Below are 19,157 nucleotides of genomic sequence, written 5' to 3' on the forward strand. Positions count from 1 at the left end.
CTCCAAGAAATTGCTTGAATAGATTCTGTGAACGAATCTTCTATTCAACTTTTGACAATCTGAGCGATTTACACAGTAAATGGAAGAAGCCACAGGAGCATTGACCTACAGAGGGATCTGTGTGTACAAGTCTACAGATCCCTGAAAGTGGCAACACAGGTGGATGAGGTGGTCAAGAAGGCAGACAACATGCTTGTCTTCATCGACCGGAGAAAATGTTCTTCAGACCATAAGACGCTAGCTCTGTTGAAGAGTCATCCAGATTCGCAACGTTTGCAGAAGCTGTCAGACATGCTGAGCCTTTCCACCATTTTCTGTTTTGTTCAGGTCTTGCTGTTTATGGACATGGACTGCTTCAGTCTCTGAGGAATTGTGATCAGTACTGAGCATTGTGCAATCATTAGTGAGCATCCTCACTTCTGACATTATAATGGAAGGAAGGACATTGATGAAGCAGTTGAAGGTGGTTGGGATTTGGACATCATCCTGAGGAACTCCTGCAGTGATATTCATGAGGCACTTGAAGGATGACACTTTTCTGATGATCAAGAGCAGACTGATGGAGCAGCAATTCATCAGATTGGATTTGCCCTGTTGTTTTCCACATTGTCCGGTAGATCCAGTGTTGTAGCTGTACTGGAACAGCTTGACCAGGGGAATGGTTAGTTACGGAGCACAATTCTTCAGTACCATTGCTGGGGTACTGCTAGGCTGACAGAGTTTGCAGTATGCAGTGCCTTCAGTCATTTCTTTACCTCACACGCAGTGAATCAAATTGTCATCTGGAATGTTGGGGACCTCAGGAGGAGGCTGAGATTAATCATTCTACTCAGCACTTCTGGCTGAAGATGGCACTGATGCTCTGGCCTCCCTCATCAGTAATGATGGAATTCTTGTGGCATGTTTATAGAATCATAGAATTCCCACAGTGTAGAAGGAGGCCCTTTGGCCCATCGAGTCTTCACCAATTCTTTGAAAGAATATCATATCCAGGCCCTATCTCTGTAACTCCACATATATGGCCCACTAATCCCCGTAACCTACACACCCTGAGACACCAAGGGACAACTTAGTATAGCCAATTAACCGAACCTGCTCATCTTTGGACTGTGGGAGAAAATTGGAGCACCCAGAGGAAACCCACACAGACACGGGGAGAATGTGCAAACTCTACACATAAAGTCACCCAAGGCCGGAATTGAACCCTGATCCCTGGCGCTGTGAGGCAGCAGTGCTAACCACTGTGCCACCTTGTCGCCTAATGTAACCGGCATGTCCAATATTTTGTGGCATGTCTAACACTATTTATGACTGGATATGGCAAGACAGCAGATCTCTGATCTGATCCATTGGTTTTGGTGTGATTGAGCTCGGTCTATCATATGCTGCGTCCGCTCTGTGGTCTGGTGGCCGTGTGCTGGAGCTTCACATCTCATCTTTAGATAAACTCAAGTCTCATTTGGTAGGATATGTAACGATAATTAGTCGTAGTAACACAGTACTGGTTGCTGGGGAAAGCCACTGTCAGCTTCCTATAAATGAAAAGGTACAGTTCACCTCTCCTGCCTGTTTCCTGTCACTCAGATAACGTCATATCCAGGCTGCCTTTGCCTCTTTTATTTCATGGTCTCCAACTTTGCTCCCAAGCTTATTATGTGTCTTCTAATAGCGGACAGTGTTTTTAATAACACAAATACTGACAGCAATGGTATATTTAGTATCATTATTTGTGTTCTTAAAAGCAATGTCCATTATTAACAGGGACATCATTCAGACTATTCTGCACTGTGATTACTGCCATTGCCAGCTGAGCTGTGCCTTGAACTGCTGGGCTGTAAGCTCTGGAATTCTCTTCATAACCCTCCCCACCTCCGTCTCTGCATTCTCTTTTCAGATGCTCCTTAAGCTCCATTTAACGTAAATTTGAGAGTGGATCCCTCGGGATAAAACTCATCAGAATTCAATGTAGTTTGTAATCTGCCTTACCGATATACAGCAGTTTTCTATGTTTAATCAAACTGAGAAGCCGACAGACATAAACATCTATAATCTGAATGACAAATTAAACTAAATTCAACATGTGACCAGCCATATCTGGTAATTCTATAAACATTTAATTGTTTTGTCCATCATTGTTATTCTCATGAATGGTTTTGAGCATAATTATAAATGATTAGTTAATTCTTTCACTCCTGAATCTCGCAGTTTATTGTAACGCAGGTTCAGATACATCACTGACTGGTTTGTACTCAGAGCAGAGGTTAGAATATCCGAGGCTGTTACTCTCCAAACTGGAGATCAGAGAGAGAAAGATTTCAGGAATCAGAGTGAATCTGTGGTGTTTAACACGAATACTGACGGGAATGACATGGAATGGTTATTAATGACACGATTACTGACACCGATAATAATTTACAGTGTCAGACATCCACTGATTATTAACACAATCTCACACAGTTTGATACTTACTCCAGTTTCTGTATTTTACATTCTGGATTCCTCAGAGCCACAGACAACAGTTTCACTCCTGAATCTCCCACTTCATTGCGATCCAGACTAAATGGAGAAAGTGAGAAACACGTTAAATTCAGATTAATGTTCAGCAGGAAAAATAGCTGGATCTATTTTTGTGTCAGAAACTTAGCACGAGTAGTGAACTGATTCAAGTTACGATATTATATCTCATCCAAGTTGATCTTTCTCTACACCCCAGCTGTGACTGTAACACTACATTCTGGACTCTTTCCTTTCCTTCCCTATGTATGTTATGCTTTGGCAGAAATAAATGTGACAACAATAAATCAAATAATATCAAATCCTTTCTGTTGAATGGAAAAGGCAATAGTCAGCATTGAAACAATTGAACAATTAACTCCCACTGGTTTGCCTACTGGGGGAAACCACTTTTACACCTCCCAAAATGTATATTTTGTTTAATTGTCCATGGGATATGGGTGTCGCTGGCTAGACCAGCATTTATTTCCCACTGCTAATGGCCCCCAGAGGAGGTGATGCCCACATCCTGTGAACAAGCAAGTCATTTTTAAACATATCCCACATTCTGGTCTCATGTCCTGATCATCAGAATTACCCTCCTGAATCTCACTGACCCTGCTAAGTTTCCAAAAATTCAAATAATTTCTGCTGTTACATAAATCCAGCATTTTATGAGAATTGTACATTTTACTGAGGGTTAAATGATAAAGCTGTGAGAGTGGATCCCTCGGAATTCCCTGTACTTCTTAACTATTGACATTGTAACATCTGTGTAATATCTCAGGGTGAGTTAAAGTGTGAAACTGTGCAAACTGTTGCTTTAAGATCCATCCCCTAGATTTGATACAACCAGGAAATATTATTATCCCATTAGAAAGTTGAAATATTTCTGTTTGATTAGTTCAGAGGGGAGGGGTGTCTCCCGCTACATTCCACAGTAAACAGGCTCTACATTTTCTGCAGGTATGGCTCGTGTTCTATCTCCGGGAAATACCGGGAGTTCCCTCTTCCCGGTAGATCCTCACATAGGAAAAGGATTATCCGAAAACCCTGTTTCATATCACTGACAGTTTGACTGGAGATTTTCCAGCAGCAGGTTTCCTCATTCAGGATATTCTGGTTTCCTCGGCTCAGATGCAAGTTTTGCAGTCCTGCCACATTTAGCTGTGAATGATAGTGGACGATGTAACAACAGAAGGAGGAGGCTCCACAAATATCCCATCCTCATGACGGAGGAGACTCGCACATCAGTACAAAAGATATGGCTCAAATATTAGTAACTAACTTCAGTGGCTGAACCATCCAGAGGGCCCCAACATCACAAATATCAGCTCATTCCATTCACCCCACATGATGTCAAGAAATAGTTAAAGATAATGGATACTGCAAAGACCTCAGATCTTGACAATATTCCAGTAACTGTACTGAAGATTACTGCATCAGAGGTTGCTCTGTTCCTCGCCAAGCTGTTCCAGTAGAGCTACAACACTGATGTTTACCCAAAATAGTGGGAAATTGTCCAGATATGACCGTAAACAAAAAGGAGAGAACAAATCCAATCTGTCCATTTACCACCCCGTCAGTCTACTCTCGATCATCAGCAGAGTAATGGAAGGCTAACGAGACTAACAGGTGACACTTAATTAGCAATGACCTGCTATCTGACGTGAAGCTTGTGCTTACTCAGGGTCACTCAGCCCCCTACCTCATTACAGCCTTGATGCAAACATGGACAACAGAGCTGAACTCAGGATGAGAGGGGAGAGTGTCTGTCCTTGACATCAAGGCAGCATATGGCTACATGTGGCAAAAAGGAGCCAGAGAAAAACTGAAGTCAATGGAAATGAGAAATGGGCAGCACGGTAGCACAGTGGTTAGAACTGCTGCTTCACAGCTCCAGGGACCTGGGTTCGATTCCCGGCTCGGGTCACTGTCTGTGTGGAGTTTGCACATTCTCCTCATGTCTGCGTGGCTTTCCTCCGGTTTCCTCCCACAGTCCTAAGACGTGCGGATAAGGTTGATTGGCCATCCTAAAATTGCTCCTTAGTGTCCTGAGATGTGTAGGTTTGAGGGATTAGAGGGTAAAATATGTAGGGATATGAGGGTAGGGCCTGGGGTGAGGATTGTGGTCGGTGCAGACTCGATGGGCCGAATGGCCTCTTCCTGCACTGTCGGGTTTCTATGGTTTGCTGTCTCGAGAAAAATTTCAAGGTTTGAGGCATTGTAAACTGTGAGAAGAGCTTGGGACTGAAAAACAGACCATGGGGGAGTGTACAGACAGGAGGCAGATTAAGTTCAATGCAGAGGCGGGTGAGGTGATACTTTCAGGAAACATGCGCATGAGAAAGCAATATAAAATAATCGGTAGAATTGTTAACGGATTGCAGGAGCAGAGGGACCGATCATTGCCATTGGCAGGGCAAGTGTAGGTCGCAATTAATAAAGAATACAGCATCTTGGGCTTCACTGTTATGTAATAATTTGTGTTTGTGGGCATTACACAGTAATTCATGAGTTTAAGTTTAATTTGTGTTTCTGTGCTTGTGAGCTCAGAAAGGGCCAAAACTTTAATTTCACTTCATGTTAAACAAAGCTGCCTGCCTGCGGGTTTTTGGTTTCAGTTTCAACTGTCCCTGCATTTTAATTTAAGGTTTACGACGTTGTAAGAGTTATGAAGGTTTAAAAAAATGGTTGCTTCTATTCAGAGGCCCACAATGAATGATAGAATCACTGAGTTTCAGTTACAACCAGTTAATCCAAGAAGCAAGACGGAGTTCACAGAGGCTGCCAGTAGAGGCAGCGCAACGCAGGCATTCAGAAAGCAACCCGAACTGATGATGTCACCAGTGATCACGTGACTTATAAAGGGACATTGTCCCAATGTAACACACACCGACTGTAATACATAACAGAGGTAGAGCGCAGTAAAATAATCCTGATAATAATTAACCACAAACTGTAAGCTGTACCGAACAAGAGAAACTAATTTCTGTATAGCATCGTACAGAATCAGATGGTTTATGTTGGGAGACGGAATGATCCTTTTTCAGATTTTGGAGGGAGGCCTTTACAGCAATAATTATTTAAAATTCATCCCAATAATGTTTTTATTCATTCATGGAATGTGGGCATCGCTGGTTATGCCAACATTTATTGCCCACGCCTATTCCACGAGAATCTGTCTTCTTGAAACGATATAGTTTTATCAAAGAATCATAGACTTATTACAGGTTCAGAAGGAGGCCAATCGGCCCATCATATCTGCATCTGCTCTCAAATGAGCATTATTACTTTGTGCCATTCTCCCACACTTTGTGACCATTGGACATTGTTTCTCTCTTGACGTCCTCGAATGAACATGCCTCTGTTTTATTAGAACAAAGGAAATGGCTTCTCAATGAAAATATCCGCTATGAGACAAAACAGTTACCTCAACTCCTGACATTTGTGCAGAATGGGTCCCAGCCGCTGGAGCCCTTCACACAGAATGTCGCATCGCCATAGATCGAGGTGTTTTATTGTATCACAGAGTCCAATGACATGAGACAGGACCGCACAGTCAATCGGGGTCAGTCGCAATCCGTGAAATGAAAGTATTTCCATAGATCCCACTGTGTTCCGAGCCAGTGCTTTATTCTGAGACTCAAACAGGTAGTGGAATGTATTCAGGAGCTTCCTCTTCCCAGTTTCAGTCTGTGTCTCTCCAATCTGCCCTTCAACCTTCTCCTTCACCCAGTCAATCACTCGGCAGGTTGTGTGATGAAGAAATTGACCCAGAAACTCCACCAGGGGTCGAGCTGACTGTGATGAGGACAGACCAGCAACAAAACTGAGAAATATCTCAAATCGCCCATCTTCCTTGCTGTGGGTCTCACTGAGGAGTTTCCCGATCTCCCTGGGATCGGGAGTCAGGAATTGTGTGAGTGCAGCTGCAAACTCTTGGATGGTGAGGTGTGGGAATGTGTAAACCACACTCTGAGCAGATTCATCTCTCTCTAAAAGCTCCATCAGGAACCCAGGCAGGAACTGGGAAGGTTGTAGATTGTACTCAATCAAATCTCCATTTCTAAACACAATCTTCTTCTTGGAGACTCCCGTGTAGGCCATCTCGCCAAGCTTCAGTAACACATCACGGGGGTTTTCAATCTCTCGGCCATGGTTTTTCAGAATGTTGTAAATATAGTAGGAATATAGTTGGGTGATGGTCTTGGGAACTTGCTGCTGTTTCCTGTTTCTTTGTGGAAAGAAGGGACCCAGTGACAGACCGAGAATCCAGCAGTCGGAAGGGTTGTAACACATGGTGTACAGGATCTCGTTCTCCTCCACGTGTTTGAAAACAGCTGCTGCCACCGTCTGATCTTCAAAAAACTTGTTGAAATATTCCTTCCGTTCATCGCCAACAAATCCCAGGATTTCAGCCCAGACACTGACGTCAGCCTTTTCCAATAAATGTGATGCAGTGGGGCGACTGGTCACTAGCACTGAACATCCTGGGAGCAGCTTGTGCTGTATTAAACTGTACACAATGTCAGACACTTCACACCAGCATTCAGGATCTGTGCACATGGACTGAGGTTCTGTATTTCTCCGATTGTCGGCAAAATCAATCCTGTCCTTGAATTCATCCAAACCATCGAATCTAAACAGCAATCCCTCTGGGTTCCCCCAGAGCTCTCCCAGAATATTCCCAAAGTAGGGATACTGATCCAATATCAGATTCCTCAGGTTTATTCTACAGTTAATAGTGTTCAAATCCCGGAATTTAAAACTGAAAACAAATTGAAAGTGTGGGTATATTTTCCCAGTGGCCCAGTCATAAACAATCTTTTGTACCATTGTTGTTTTTCCAATTCCCGGCACTCCGCTCACTGCTGCTGAATTCCCAGATTTGAATTTTCTCTGGGAAAAGCTGCTGTGAAACAATTGATCAGTTCGGATTTTTTCCAGTTCTCTCCGGAGATGTTTCTCTCTCCATTCTTCATGGTCTCGGCCTCTTGCGAGCAGTTCATGTTCGACAAGTGTCCGATCTCGAACAGTAGAAATAACCGTGAGCTCAGCGTATCGATCAGCCAGCTGGAAAATCTTAACCTTCTCCTTTATGATGATAGTGTTCACTCTCAGTGTTTCAGTTTGTACCCGGAGTGTCTCCTTGTGTTTCCGTTGGAGATCTTCAATTAGAACAGAGAGAAAATGTTAGTTGCATTAAGACACGGTCTTTGCTGATTTGAGAGATTTATTTTACAGTGTCAGTCAAGGTTTGAGTAGGATATAAAATTGAGTTATTGAAAACCTCAATTGACAATGATTAATTTCCACTTAAAGTTTCAGGTCGTCACTTAATTCCAATATTTCTATCACATGTTGGGGGCGATTCCCCCGAAAAGGAATCTCGGTGTCGAATTTGTGTAAAAACTGGAGTAGATCATGCTGGACTTTTCAACGGGAGTTTCAAAATGAATCTCCAAAATCTCTGCAGAGCAGATTGCACGAGTGTGAATCAGGTTGAAAATCAGTGGGTGGGGCCTATTCCAGCTGGAGGGGCCGGCAGCATCGCGCTGAGCGGCCACTGTGCGTGCGGTGATCTGTCAGTGCAGAGATCGTCGCATGCGTAGTGGCCCCACAAGCCTGCTCTACCATTCAATAAGATCATGGCTGATTTTTTTGTGGACTCAGCTCCACTTACCCACCTGCTCACCATAACACTTAATTCCTTTACTGTTCAAAAATGTATCTATCCTTGCTTTAAAAACATTCAATGAGGTAGCCTCAACTGCTTCACTCGGCAGGGAATTCCACAGATTCACAACGCTTTGGTTGAAGAAGTTCCTCCTCAACCCGGTCCTAAATATGCTCCCTCTTATTTTGAGGCCATGCCCCCAAGTTCTAATTTCACCTGTCAGTGGAAACAACTTCCCTGCTTCTATCTTATCTATTCCCTTCATAATCTTACATGTCTCTATAAGATCTCCCCTCATTCTTCTGAATTCCAATAAGTATCTTCACAGTCCATTCAGTCTCTCCTCAAAAGTCAACCCTCTCAACTCCGGAATCAATCGAGCAAATCTCCTCTGCACCCCCTCCAATGCCAGTATATCCTTTCTCAAGTAAGGAAACCAAAACTGTACACAGTACTCCAGGTGTGGCCTGACCAGCACCCGTTACAGCTGCAACATAACCTCGCTGTTTTTAAACTCCATCCGTCTATCAATGAAGGACAAAATTCAATTTACCTTCTTAATTCCCTGCTCCACCTACAAACACCTTGTGATTCTTGCACAAGGACACCCAGGTTTCTCTGCACAGCAGCATGCTGCAATTTTTTGCCATTTAAGTAATAGTCCATTTTGCTGTTACTCGTACCAAAATGCTTGACCTCACATTTACCAACATTGTACTCCATCTGCCAGACCCCCGCCCACTCACAGACTATCTACATCCCTTTGTAGGCTTTCAGCGTCCTCTGCACACTTTGCTCTGCCACTCATCTTAGTGTCATCTGCTAATTTTGACACACTACACTTGGTCTCCAACTCATCTGTGTAAATCAAAAACAATTGCGGTCCCAACACTGATCCCTGAGGCACACCACTAGTCACTGATCGCCAACCAAAACAACCATTTACCCTTCTCTTTGCTTTCTGTTACAACACCTAGGCACGCAGGAGTTCTGCACTGAATTCACACGGTACCGGGTTTCAGACAGGTGTGTATAAGACTTCAGAAGTAATAGCAATTAACAGCTATGTTAAGTGAAAAGATGCAATGGTCACACATTTTTGGAAAAAAGAGACAGATCATATGAATTGTAATTTGAAGCTATGTATGGTCGAGCATTCATGACAAAACCGAATCATGCTCTAACCAATTTCCACAGTCTTGAATTTTCAGTACCCCAGATCTTCACAATCTCTAAAACAAAGGCTCCAACCAATCATTCAGATTCTCAGAAGTGAAATAGTTCATAATCTCCATTTCCTCTCTTACCTTTCAGGTTAGTGGGTAATTCAGATAAACCATGTGCGATGTTGATATAATCAAACGAATCAGCACCTGTTTAAATAAATAAACTTCCATGAAATCAGCTCAGTGTAATATTACAGTGATATCGACAATGTTTAAATGGGAAATTGAATTCACTGTGATTTTGCCGTACCAAGCTCCTTTGTTTCTTTCAGTATTTTATCCAGCTTTGGGACTCCGTGACGCATTCTCACAAAGGATTCGCACATCACCCTTCGAGCCCGAGATCCTTTTTCCATCACCAGATTGAGGAGAAGTTTGGAACTGTCCGCCCGGTTTCCCTTATCCACGAGCTCAGTGACTTTCTATGAAGAATAGTGATGAAGAATAATGAGACGCAGAGTGAAAGATAAACACTGAGAATGAGATGGAAAGGATCTGCTCAGTGATGGGATTTCCCAGTTGTTTTCAGCTCAGAAATCAGTCACTGGGCCGGGTCCTGATCCATAATAAACACGGACTGAAAATTCTCTTGAAATCTCGTTCCAATCACTAACAATAAACAAATGTGAATCAACTGAACTAGAAATCAAAAACACATTTCAACTCGTGTGAGGAATCACTGAGAATCTGCAATATTTTTATGTGATTAGTTGTCGTCCTTCAGTGTCCAACATGATGGGGCGGCACGATTGCACAGTGGTTAGCACTGCTGCTCCACAGCTCCAGGGACCTGGGTTCGATTCCCGGGCGGCACGGTAGCACAGTGGTTAGCACTGCTGCTTCACAGCTCCAGGGATCTGGGTTCGATTCCCGGCTTGGGTCACTGCCTGTGTGGAGTTGGCACATTCTCCTCGTGTCTGCGTGGGTTTCTTCCGGGTGCTCCGGTTTCCTCCCACAGTCTAAAGATGTGCGGGTTAGGTGGATTGGTCATGCTAAAATTGCCCCTTAGTGTCCTGAGATGCATAGGTTAAAGGGATTAGCAGGTAAATGTTTAGGGATAAGGGGGTAGGGTCTGGGTGGGATTGTGGTCGGTGCAGACTCGATGGGCCAGATGGCCTCTTTCTGCACTGTAGGGTTTCTATGATTCTATGACATTCGATTACTGATTGACAACATGATGCACTTTTTCCTCACGCTGTGATTTACCAGGAAATCCTGATGAGATGTAGCTATGATTTCTTTTTCTCCGAAAGGGTAGTGCGTCTTTGAAACGCTCTCCCTGAAACGGTGGTAGGAACGGAGAGGTGGATGGCCTCTTGGTAAGCAAGGAGTTATGGGTATCGTGGATAGGCAGTCGGCAGATTGGAGACTACAATCAAATCAGACATGATGTTATTCAAGAGCGGGGCAGACTCGAGGGGCTGAACGGCCTACTCCTAGCCGCACAGTGGTTACCATTGCAGTCGCACAGGTTTGATCCCGGTGTTGGGTGACTGTCTGTGTGGAGTTGGCACATTCTTCCCATGTCTGTGTCGGTTTCCTGCATTGTCTGAAGATGGGCCTGGGTAAGTTGCTCTTTCAAAGAGTTGGTGCAGAATGATGGGCCTCCTTATGAACTGTAGGGATTCCTGCTCTCCAGTTATTTAAATGGAAGCAATGTTAAAATTAAATTTGACTGACAAATTGCCATTGACTAATCCAAATACCGACTGCGAATTTAGGTCAGGAGAATGAGCCATTGACAATGGTGAAAAATCTAATGTAAACTTTACCGCTCAGTAACTCAAATTCCAGAAACAAAACATTTTTCGTTTTCAAATTACTGGTATGAAATCTGGGTAAAGAAGAGAGGGGAGTTAGATCGGATTCGAGAGATAGTAACACAGTTACAAGTGGGGTGTGAAGGAGGGGCTGCGCAAGATGTCAGAGACATGCTAATGGAGAACTTCAGACTGGAGTTTACAGGAATGGTTCAAACTCATTGACTCCTAAACTAGAAGAATGGGAATTTTAAATTGAACACATCTGAGGACTGGGGGGCCATTGTGAGCACAAAGTGATATCTGGAGTCTGACGGGGAACACAGTAAAGGCAGCAGAATCTGAGTAGCTGAAGATAAAGGGCAATGTGGGAGGCCCAACAGGAGAACATTGGAACAGACGAATCTGGGGGGAACAAAAATATAGATTTGGATTCAGCAGGAGCTGTGCTGAGGTGGGAGTAGAAATTTGCAGTGTTACATTCAGCGAATAAGGATATTTCTGCACTGACAATTATGCAGGAAATGGAGTTCAGCTTGATTCTGAACACTGAAGTCATAGATAGTCTGGCCAGGTCTCAGTCAGCGGCTGGGAATGGAATACAATCAGGTGGTGAGAAGATGGAGTTTGTGTCGGGGGTAGCAGACAATGGAGTTATTTTTTTCAATGTTTAAGAGAGGGAGTAAATTACTTTCCCAGAGCACAGGGGCAGAAAATCACAAAGTGAATGAATTCAATTATGTTATATTCCCCCGTGAAGACTGACTTTCCACAATGAAAAAAATAGGGGCAGCATTCTTTTTAACACGATTCCAGCTTCTGTTCTGTAAGATTCTGAGACGATAAGGATCGAAAATTGATACGAGTCAGTGTCAGTTGCAGTAAACTAAGCGTTGTGGTGTATTATGAGAGCAATATTGAGTCAAAGTGAGATAATCCAGCTCATTCTGAAAATCATTGATGAGACTACATTTAGAATATTGTATCCAGTTGTGGTTCCCTCAGTGCAACAAAATTATTGCAGCTTCTGAAAACAACTGGAATGGTTGAGATGATTGTGTGGTTGGACGAGGACCCATTGTGGAAAGTGGATCTGTCTTCACTGAAAACAAGTTTCAGAGGCAATATGATTACGGATTTCCATTGACTCCAGTTTTGTCGGAAGGTTTTGATGCTAATTGAGTGAAAATGCTGTCTTGGTGTGAATGACAGACCCTTTCACCTCTCCCCTGTAATTCTTTTAGCCATGTCTGAACCAAAGGAGCTCTGCAGCAGAGTGGTCCTGGCAGAACGCAAACTAAGTATCTGTGAGCAGGTTAATGCTGAGCAAGTCCCACTGCAAGAACTGTTGATGATCCCTTCCATCATTTTGATGACTGTGAACAGACTAATAGAATGGTAATTCCTGGAGTGGGTTTGTCCTGTTTATCATGGACAGGCTGTTGCTGGCAATTTGTGCATATTGTCGGGTAGATGCCAGTGTTGTAGCTGCACTCAACAGCTTGGCTCACAGTGCAGCCTGTGCTGGAGCACAAAGCTTCAGTATCACAGCCAGGATGTTGTCAGTGTTCCTGCACACCAAGCACTAAGTTATTCCTTTAGATCATGTGGAGGGAATTGAATTGGTTTTTGTGTGATGATGGGGATCCCATGAAGAGGCTGAAATGAATAACTCAGTATCATGTCTGGCTGAATATTATTGCGAATGCTTCAGCCGTGTCTTTTGCACTCGTGAGCTGGATTCTGATGTTTTTGACGTGGAACTTTGCGAAATCCCCTCCACACGTTTGCTGTTTAATTATCCAACATCATATGCCTGGCGTGGCAGGATAGAAAAGCTTTATGCTGTGTCAGTTGTGGCTCAACTTGCCTGTCTATCTATAGCATGGTGAGGGGTTGTAGATTCAGCAGGTTGGCATATCATTTTTATGTATCCCTGCTGCTGTTCCTGCAGTGCCCTCTGTAGTAATTCAGAAAAAGCCAGTTTCCTCTCTCTAGAAACCCTTTAATGGGACTAACAAGATGAGTTGCGTCCGTTGGAGTAAACAAGTCTGTAAACCTGGGACCTGCAATAACAGTGTGGCTTAAAGCAACAGGTTTTAAACTCCAATCGCTATCTTACCATTGGGCAAGGCTCCCTTTGCTTAATAAGTGACTTTGTACTCCACAAAACCCCTGGGCAGATCTATCAACGATCCCCCGTGTCCTTCATAACACACGCCCCACCCCTCCCCCCACCTCGAGTCCGTTTCTCCCCCAAAACACCCACCATGAGGAGATACTTTCTGTCACTTAGCGTTTGGTCTGCTGTGCATTGAAGGCCGGCCTGGGTCAGGCAGTGAAGTGAATAGGGATCTCTGTTTCGAGGGAGCATCGTAGGTTCACTGATGCGGTCTCCTCCGTGGGTTTTTTTTGTAGCCTGGACACCCGCTTCCTCAGCTTTCATCTCCGAGTCCATGCCTTCTTTATCTGGAGAGGCTAATGCGGACTCAGCTTTGCGTTGAGGGCCAACATTGGAAGCAGCTGTCTCCATGGGTAGTGAGACCTGTTCAGAAGTGGACAACCTGCGTCTGAGATGCTCCAGCTGTTTCTTTAAAGATTTAAGCTTCAGATACAGGCCCCGTTTTCTCCATAACAAGCACAGGGTCCCAGCTGGGACCATCGCTGAAGTTGATTGTGTGAATCAGGTGACCGGTTTCAAATGTTCTTTCTGTCCTTGTAGAATCTTGATTTTTCTTCTGATTTTCTCGTTGGGTCCCCACCCTCCCTGCCAGGTTTGGAAACAGTAGTCTCTGTCTTGTATGAAGCTGCCATCCCAGTAACAGTTCCACAGAGGCAACTCCGTTTGTTATATATGGTGTGGTCCGATAGTCAAACAAATATCATGCCAGTTTGCTCTCCATGGTTGCCATCAGTTGTTTTGCTCATGCCATTTCTGAAGGTTTGCACCGCCTGTTCCGCCAATCTGTTTGACGACGGGCTGGTAGGTGCTGGGTCGGGTGATTTGGACACAGAGCCGACATTCTGAAAATCACTGCAGGTAATGGCCATAACACTATTGGAAACCAGGGCTTCTGCTGTCCCATGCGTACAACAGCTTTATCGCAATTTATTGATCGCAGCCTGGGATAGAACATAGAACATAGAACATTACAGCGCAGAACAGGCCCTTCGGCCCACGATGTTGCACCGACCAGTTAAAAAAAAACTGTGACCCTCCAACCTAAACCAATTTCTTTTCGTCCATGAACCTATCTACGGATCTCTTAAACGCCCCCAAACTAGGCGCATTTACTACTGATGCTGGCAGGGCATTCCAATCCCTCACCACCCTCTGGGTAAAGAACCTACCCCTGACATCGGTTCTATAACTACCCCCCCTCAATTTAAAGCCATGCCCCCTCGTGCTGGATTTCTCCATCAGAGGAAAAAGGCTATCACTATCCACCCTATCTAAACCTCTAATCATCTTATATGTTTCAATAAGATCCCCTCTTAGCCGCCGCCTTTCCAGCGAAAACAATCCCAAATCCCTCAGCCTCTCCTCATAGGATCTCCCCTCCATACCAGGCAACATCCTGGTAAACCTCCTCTGCACCCTCTCCAAAGCCTCCACATCCTTCCTGTAATGTGGGGACCAGAACTGCACACAGTACTCCAAGTGCGGCCGCACCAGAGTTGTGTACAGTTGCAACATAACGCTACGACTCCTAAATTCAATCCCCCTACCAATAAACGCCAAGACACCATATGCCTTCTTAACAACCCTATCTACTTGATTCCCAACTTTCAGGGATCTATGCACACATACACCTAGATCCCTCTGCTCCTCCACACTATTCAAAGTCCTCCCGTTAGCCCTATACTCAACACATCTGTTATTCCTACCAAAGTGAATTACCTCACACTTCTCCGCATTAAACTCCATCCGCCACCTCTCGGCCCAACTTTGCAACCTGTCTAAGTCTTCCTGCAAACTACGACACCCTTCCTCACTGTCTACCACACCACCGACTTTGGTGTCATCAGCAAATTTGCTAATCCACCCAACTATACCCTCATCCAGATCATTAATAAATATTACAAACAGCAGTGGCCCCAAAACAGATCCCTGAGGTACACCACTTGTAACCGCACTCCATGATGAATATTTACTATCAACCACCACCCTCTGTTTCCTATCCGCTAGCCAATTCCTGATCCAATTTCCTAGATCACCCCCAATCCCATACATCTGCATTTTCTGCAGAAGCCTACCATGGTGAACCTTATCAAACGCCTTACTAAAATCCATATATACCACGTCCACTGCCTTGCCCCCATCCACCTCCTTGGTCACTTTCTCAAAAAACTCAATAAGGTTAGTAAGGCACGACCTACCTGCCACAAAACCATGCTGACTATCACCTATCAATTCATTACTCTCCAAATAACTATAAATCCTATCCCTTATAATTTTTTCCAACATCTTGCCGACAACAGAAGTGAGACTCACCGGTCTATAATTCCCGGGGAAGTCTCTGTTCCCCTTCTTAAACAATGGGACAACATTCGCTAACCTCCAATCTTCTGGTACTATACCAGAGGCCAACGACGACCTGAAGATCAGAGCCAGAGGCTCTGCAATCACTTCTCTTGCCTCCCAGAGAATCCTTGGATAAATCCCATCCTAGACCCTCCAGAATATCCTGCACATCCTCCTTATCAACTGTAATACTGTCTATTCTACTCCCTTGCAACCCAGTGTCCTCCTCAGCTATATTCATGTCCCCTTGCGTGAACACCGAAGAGAAATATTGGTTCAATGCTTCACCAATCTCCTCCGGTTCCACACATAACTTCCCTCTGCCATCTATAACTGGCCCTAAACTTGCCCTAACCAACCTTCTGTTCTTGACATACCTATAGAACGCCTTAGGATTCTCTTTAACCCTATCCGCCAAAGTCTTCTCATGTCCCCTTTTAGCCCTTCTAAGCTCGCTCTTCAACTCCCTCTTAGCCAATCTAAAGCTTTCTAGTGCACTACCCGAGTGCTCACGTCTCATCCGAACATAAGCCTCCTTTTTCTTTTTAACCAACAAAGAAACTTTTTTGGTGCACCACGGTTCCCTAGCCCTACCAATTCCTCCTTGCCTGACAGGGACATACCTATCACAGACTCGCAGTAGCTGCTCCTTGAAAAAACTCCACATGTCGGACGTTCCCAGTCCCTGTAATCTCCTAGTCCAACCTATGTTTCCTAATTCTCTCCTAATAGCCTCATAATTACCCTTCCCCCAGCTAAAACCACTGGCCCGAGGTTCATGCCTATCCCTTTCCATCACTAAGGTGAACGTAACCGAATTGTGGTCACTATCACCAAAATGCACACCAACTTCCAAGTCTAGCACCTGGTCTGGCTCATTTCCCAGCACCAGATCCAATATAGCCTCACCTCTAGTTGGCCTGTCTACATACTGAGTCAAAAAACCTTCCTGCACGCTTTGAACAAAAACTGACCCCTCTAACGAGCTAGAGCTATAACAATTCCAGTCAATATTAGTCAAGTTAAAATCCCCCATAACAATTGCCCTATTACTTTCACTCCTAAGCAGGATTGACTCCGCAATCCTTTCCTCAACCTCTCTAGAACTTTTAGGAGGTCTATAAAAGACTCCCAGCAGGGTGACCTCTCCTCTCCTATTTCTAATCTCCGCCCATACTACCTCAACAGATAAGTCCTCATCAAACCTCCTCTCTGACACTGTGATAAGTCATGGAACTCATGCAGTACATCTTCAACCATTTGAAGTGTGTATGTACCATGATTAAAAACATGGAACCCATAAAGAGCCCTGCAAAGTCCACATGTACTTGTACCCATGGCCTGCCACATTATTCCTATGGGTGCAGAGAGACTGAGGGAGGAAGCTTTTGATTTTCTTAGCACATGTCACACTGCTTATCCAAGTCCGTAGTGACTGAGTCGAGGCCGGGACAGCAGACGTAACTCCTGGCCAGCATTTTCATCTCTGATACTCCAAGATGGCCATTAAGTAGTTCCATGAATATTGGATGTCATCCTGGGGGTAGAACGACACTCGAGACCCTCAATGATCCCATCCTCAACACTGCTAGTCTTTCTTAGCTAGTTAAGGTTGCATTTCTTCGCAGGGTCATCATTGGAAACCTCCATGTAGGATCAAATGCTGTAGATTGATCTTTCTATGTCCAGGCTCTAATCTGCCTTGCGGAGACTGGCAAACTCTCCAAATGATTTAGTGTCATCACGACCTGATGCAATGCTGGTAAAGGAGATAGGCTTGTGGGCAATGCGAGGCGACTCAGTGTATTGGCAATCTGGATTCCAGACTGGTGCTCTGCACGATATTTGTAGGCAGCCAGTAAAATGGCCCAATGCTGTATCTGGATGGAGACAATAACGGGATGCCCTGTCCTGGTTGAAATGTCCCAATAAGAATTTGTGATTGGTAATGATTGTGAAACGTCTACCATAGACATACTGATGGAATTTTTCCACCCCAAATACATCGCCAACCCTTCTTCCTCAATCTGAGAATACCTTCACTCTACATCCAGAAAGGTCCTGGATGCACGCACGGTGGGCTTCTCCGTCCCATCTTTCGAGTGCTGTAAAAGCACCGGCCTATCCCTGTACAGGGAAATGTTGCGTGTCAGCACAAGTTATTTGTCGGCATCAAAATGGGCCAATAAGTTAGATTACAATAGCTAACATTTGACTTTGGCAAAAGTCTCTGCCTGTGGAGCTTCCCAGGACCATCTCTGTATTTTCATAGTAAGGCGTGCAAGGGGACCAGCATGGAAGGCAAATTCAGGATAATTTTTCCATAATAAGTAACCAATCCCAGAAAATATTTCAACCCCTGTGGAGTTCTTTGGAGTTGATGCCTCCTTGATTGTTTTTAGCTTATCCTCCACTGGGTCTAACCCGTTGCCATCTATCTGGTAGCCTAAGTAGGTTACTTCAGCTGCTTGGAAGATGCATTTCTCCCTCATCAAGCACTCGCCCGTTTTTGAAAAACTCTGCAAGACCTTTTTTAAAGTATGCTAGGTGTCCCTGTTACGAAGCTACTTGGGTTGCCCTTGAAGAATGTTCTCCGTGACTCATTGGAAAATGGCACGCTGATGAGATCGAAGGGCAAGCGAGTTTACTTATACTGTCCCTTGTTCGCATTTATCACATATTTCTAGGAGGACTCATCCAATACAAGCCGAAGATAGACGTGGCACATGTCCAAATTGGTGAACATCTGCCACCTGTTGCGTTAGCATAGAGATCTTTGATTCTGAACAGGAGTGCCCATCGAGTTTGAAAAACCAGCTGGCTGTTTATAATCCCGATGACAAACTGATTTGCTGGACTTAAAAAACAGCCACTACAGGCACCGCCCATTCTGCAAATTGCACAGGCCTTATTCTATCTCCACTTTCAAGACACCCCAGTTCAGTTTCCAACTTCTCCAGCATGGAGTAAGGAACTGGTCTTGCCCTAGGTTTAGCATCGGGGTCGATGTAGATCTTGGCATTGGCCCCTTTTATTTTTTTCAAGACTTTCTTGGAAACTTCCAGGGCATCGACTGGACTTTGTACAGTCACCCAACGCCGAGCCGAAAGATCTCCAACCGCATCAGCCGGGTCTTCAGGAGCCAATCTCGTCCCATGAAACTTGATCCTTTTGTGTGAGGCGAGTTGTTTGCTGCCTTGAAGTCACTGAGACCACGGTGGTGATTTTTACTTATAAAGATTCCCATGTGCGGGTGGCGAGCCTGGCCTTTGTGTCTTCCAAACTTAGGAGTTGGATGCCAGGTTGGAGGTGTTTGTGTGTCTGTTCTCCTAGAACAGAGACCAGCTAAGGATGTACCAAATGCCCATTATGGGTATCCATTATGACGTCCATTAGTGTAGGGAAATTATTGGAGAGGATTCTTCGAGACAGGATTTATTCCCACTTGGAAATTAGAGAGAGGCAACATGGTT

At 44.5% G+C, this 19,157-nt stretch overlaps 1 protein-coding gene across 1 annotated transcript; it reads right to left on the reverse strand.

Moving 5' to 3' along the window:
- Nucleotides 1–2,521: 2,521 nt before the first annotated feature.
- Nucleotides 2,522–13,821, reverse strand: LOC144486496 (NACHT, LRR and PYD domains-containing protein 3-like). Its single transcript, XM_078204538.1, has 4 exons — nucleotides 13,398–13,821; nucleotides 9,481–9,546; nucleotides 6,471–7,487; nucleotides 2,522–2,556 (listed from the first exon to the last, which is right to left on the reverse strand). The coding sequence occupies exons 1-4, from the start codon at nucleotides 13,819–13,821 to the stop codon at nucleotides 2,522–2,524; spliced, it is 1,542 nt and encodes a 513-aa protein (XP_078060664.1).
- Nucleotides 13,822–19,157: the final 5,336 nt, after the last annotated feature.

Source organism: Mustelus asterias, unplaced genomic scaffold (genome assembly GCF_964213995.1).
Source record: "Mustelus asterias unplaced genomic scaffold, sMusAst1.hap1.1 HAP1_SCAFFOLD_370, whole genome shotgun sequence".
NCBI classification, from domain to species: Eukaryota; Metazoa; Chordata; class Chondrichthyes; order Carcharhiniformes; family Triakidae; genus Mustelus; species Mustelus asterias.

Bases quoted from the DNA above. Each gene is read 5' to 3' on its own strand.
- LOC144486496 (XM_078204538.1), bottom strand. From the start codon at position 13,821: ATGGTCCCAGCTGGGACCCTGTGCTTGTTATGGAGAAAACGGGGCCTG. The intron at 9,547-13,397 runs GTGGGGGGAGGG...TTATTTAAACAG, and splicing joins GGGGGAGAAACGGACTCGAG to GTGCTGATTCGTTTGATTAT. The intron at 2,557-6,470 runs GTGTGGTTTACA...TTCTCCATTTAG, and splicing joins GAGAGATGAATCTGCTCAGA to TCTGGATCGCAATGAAGTGG.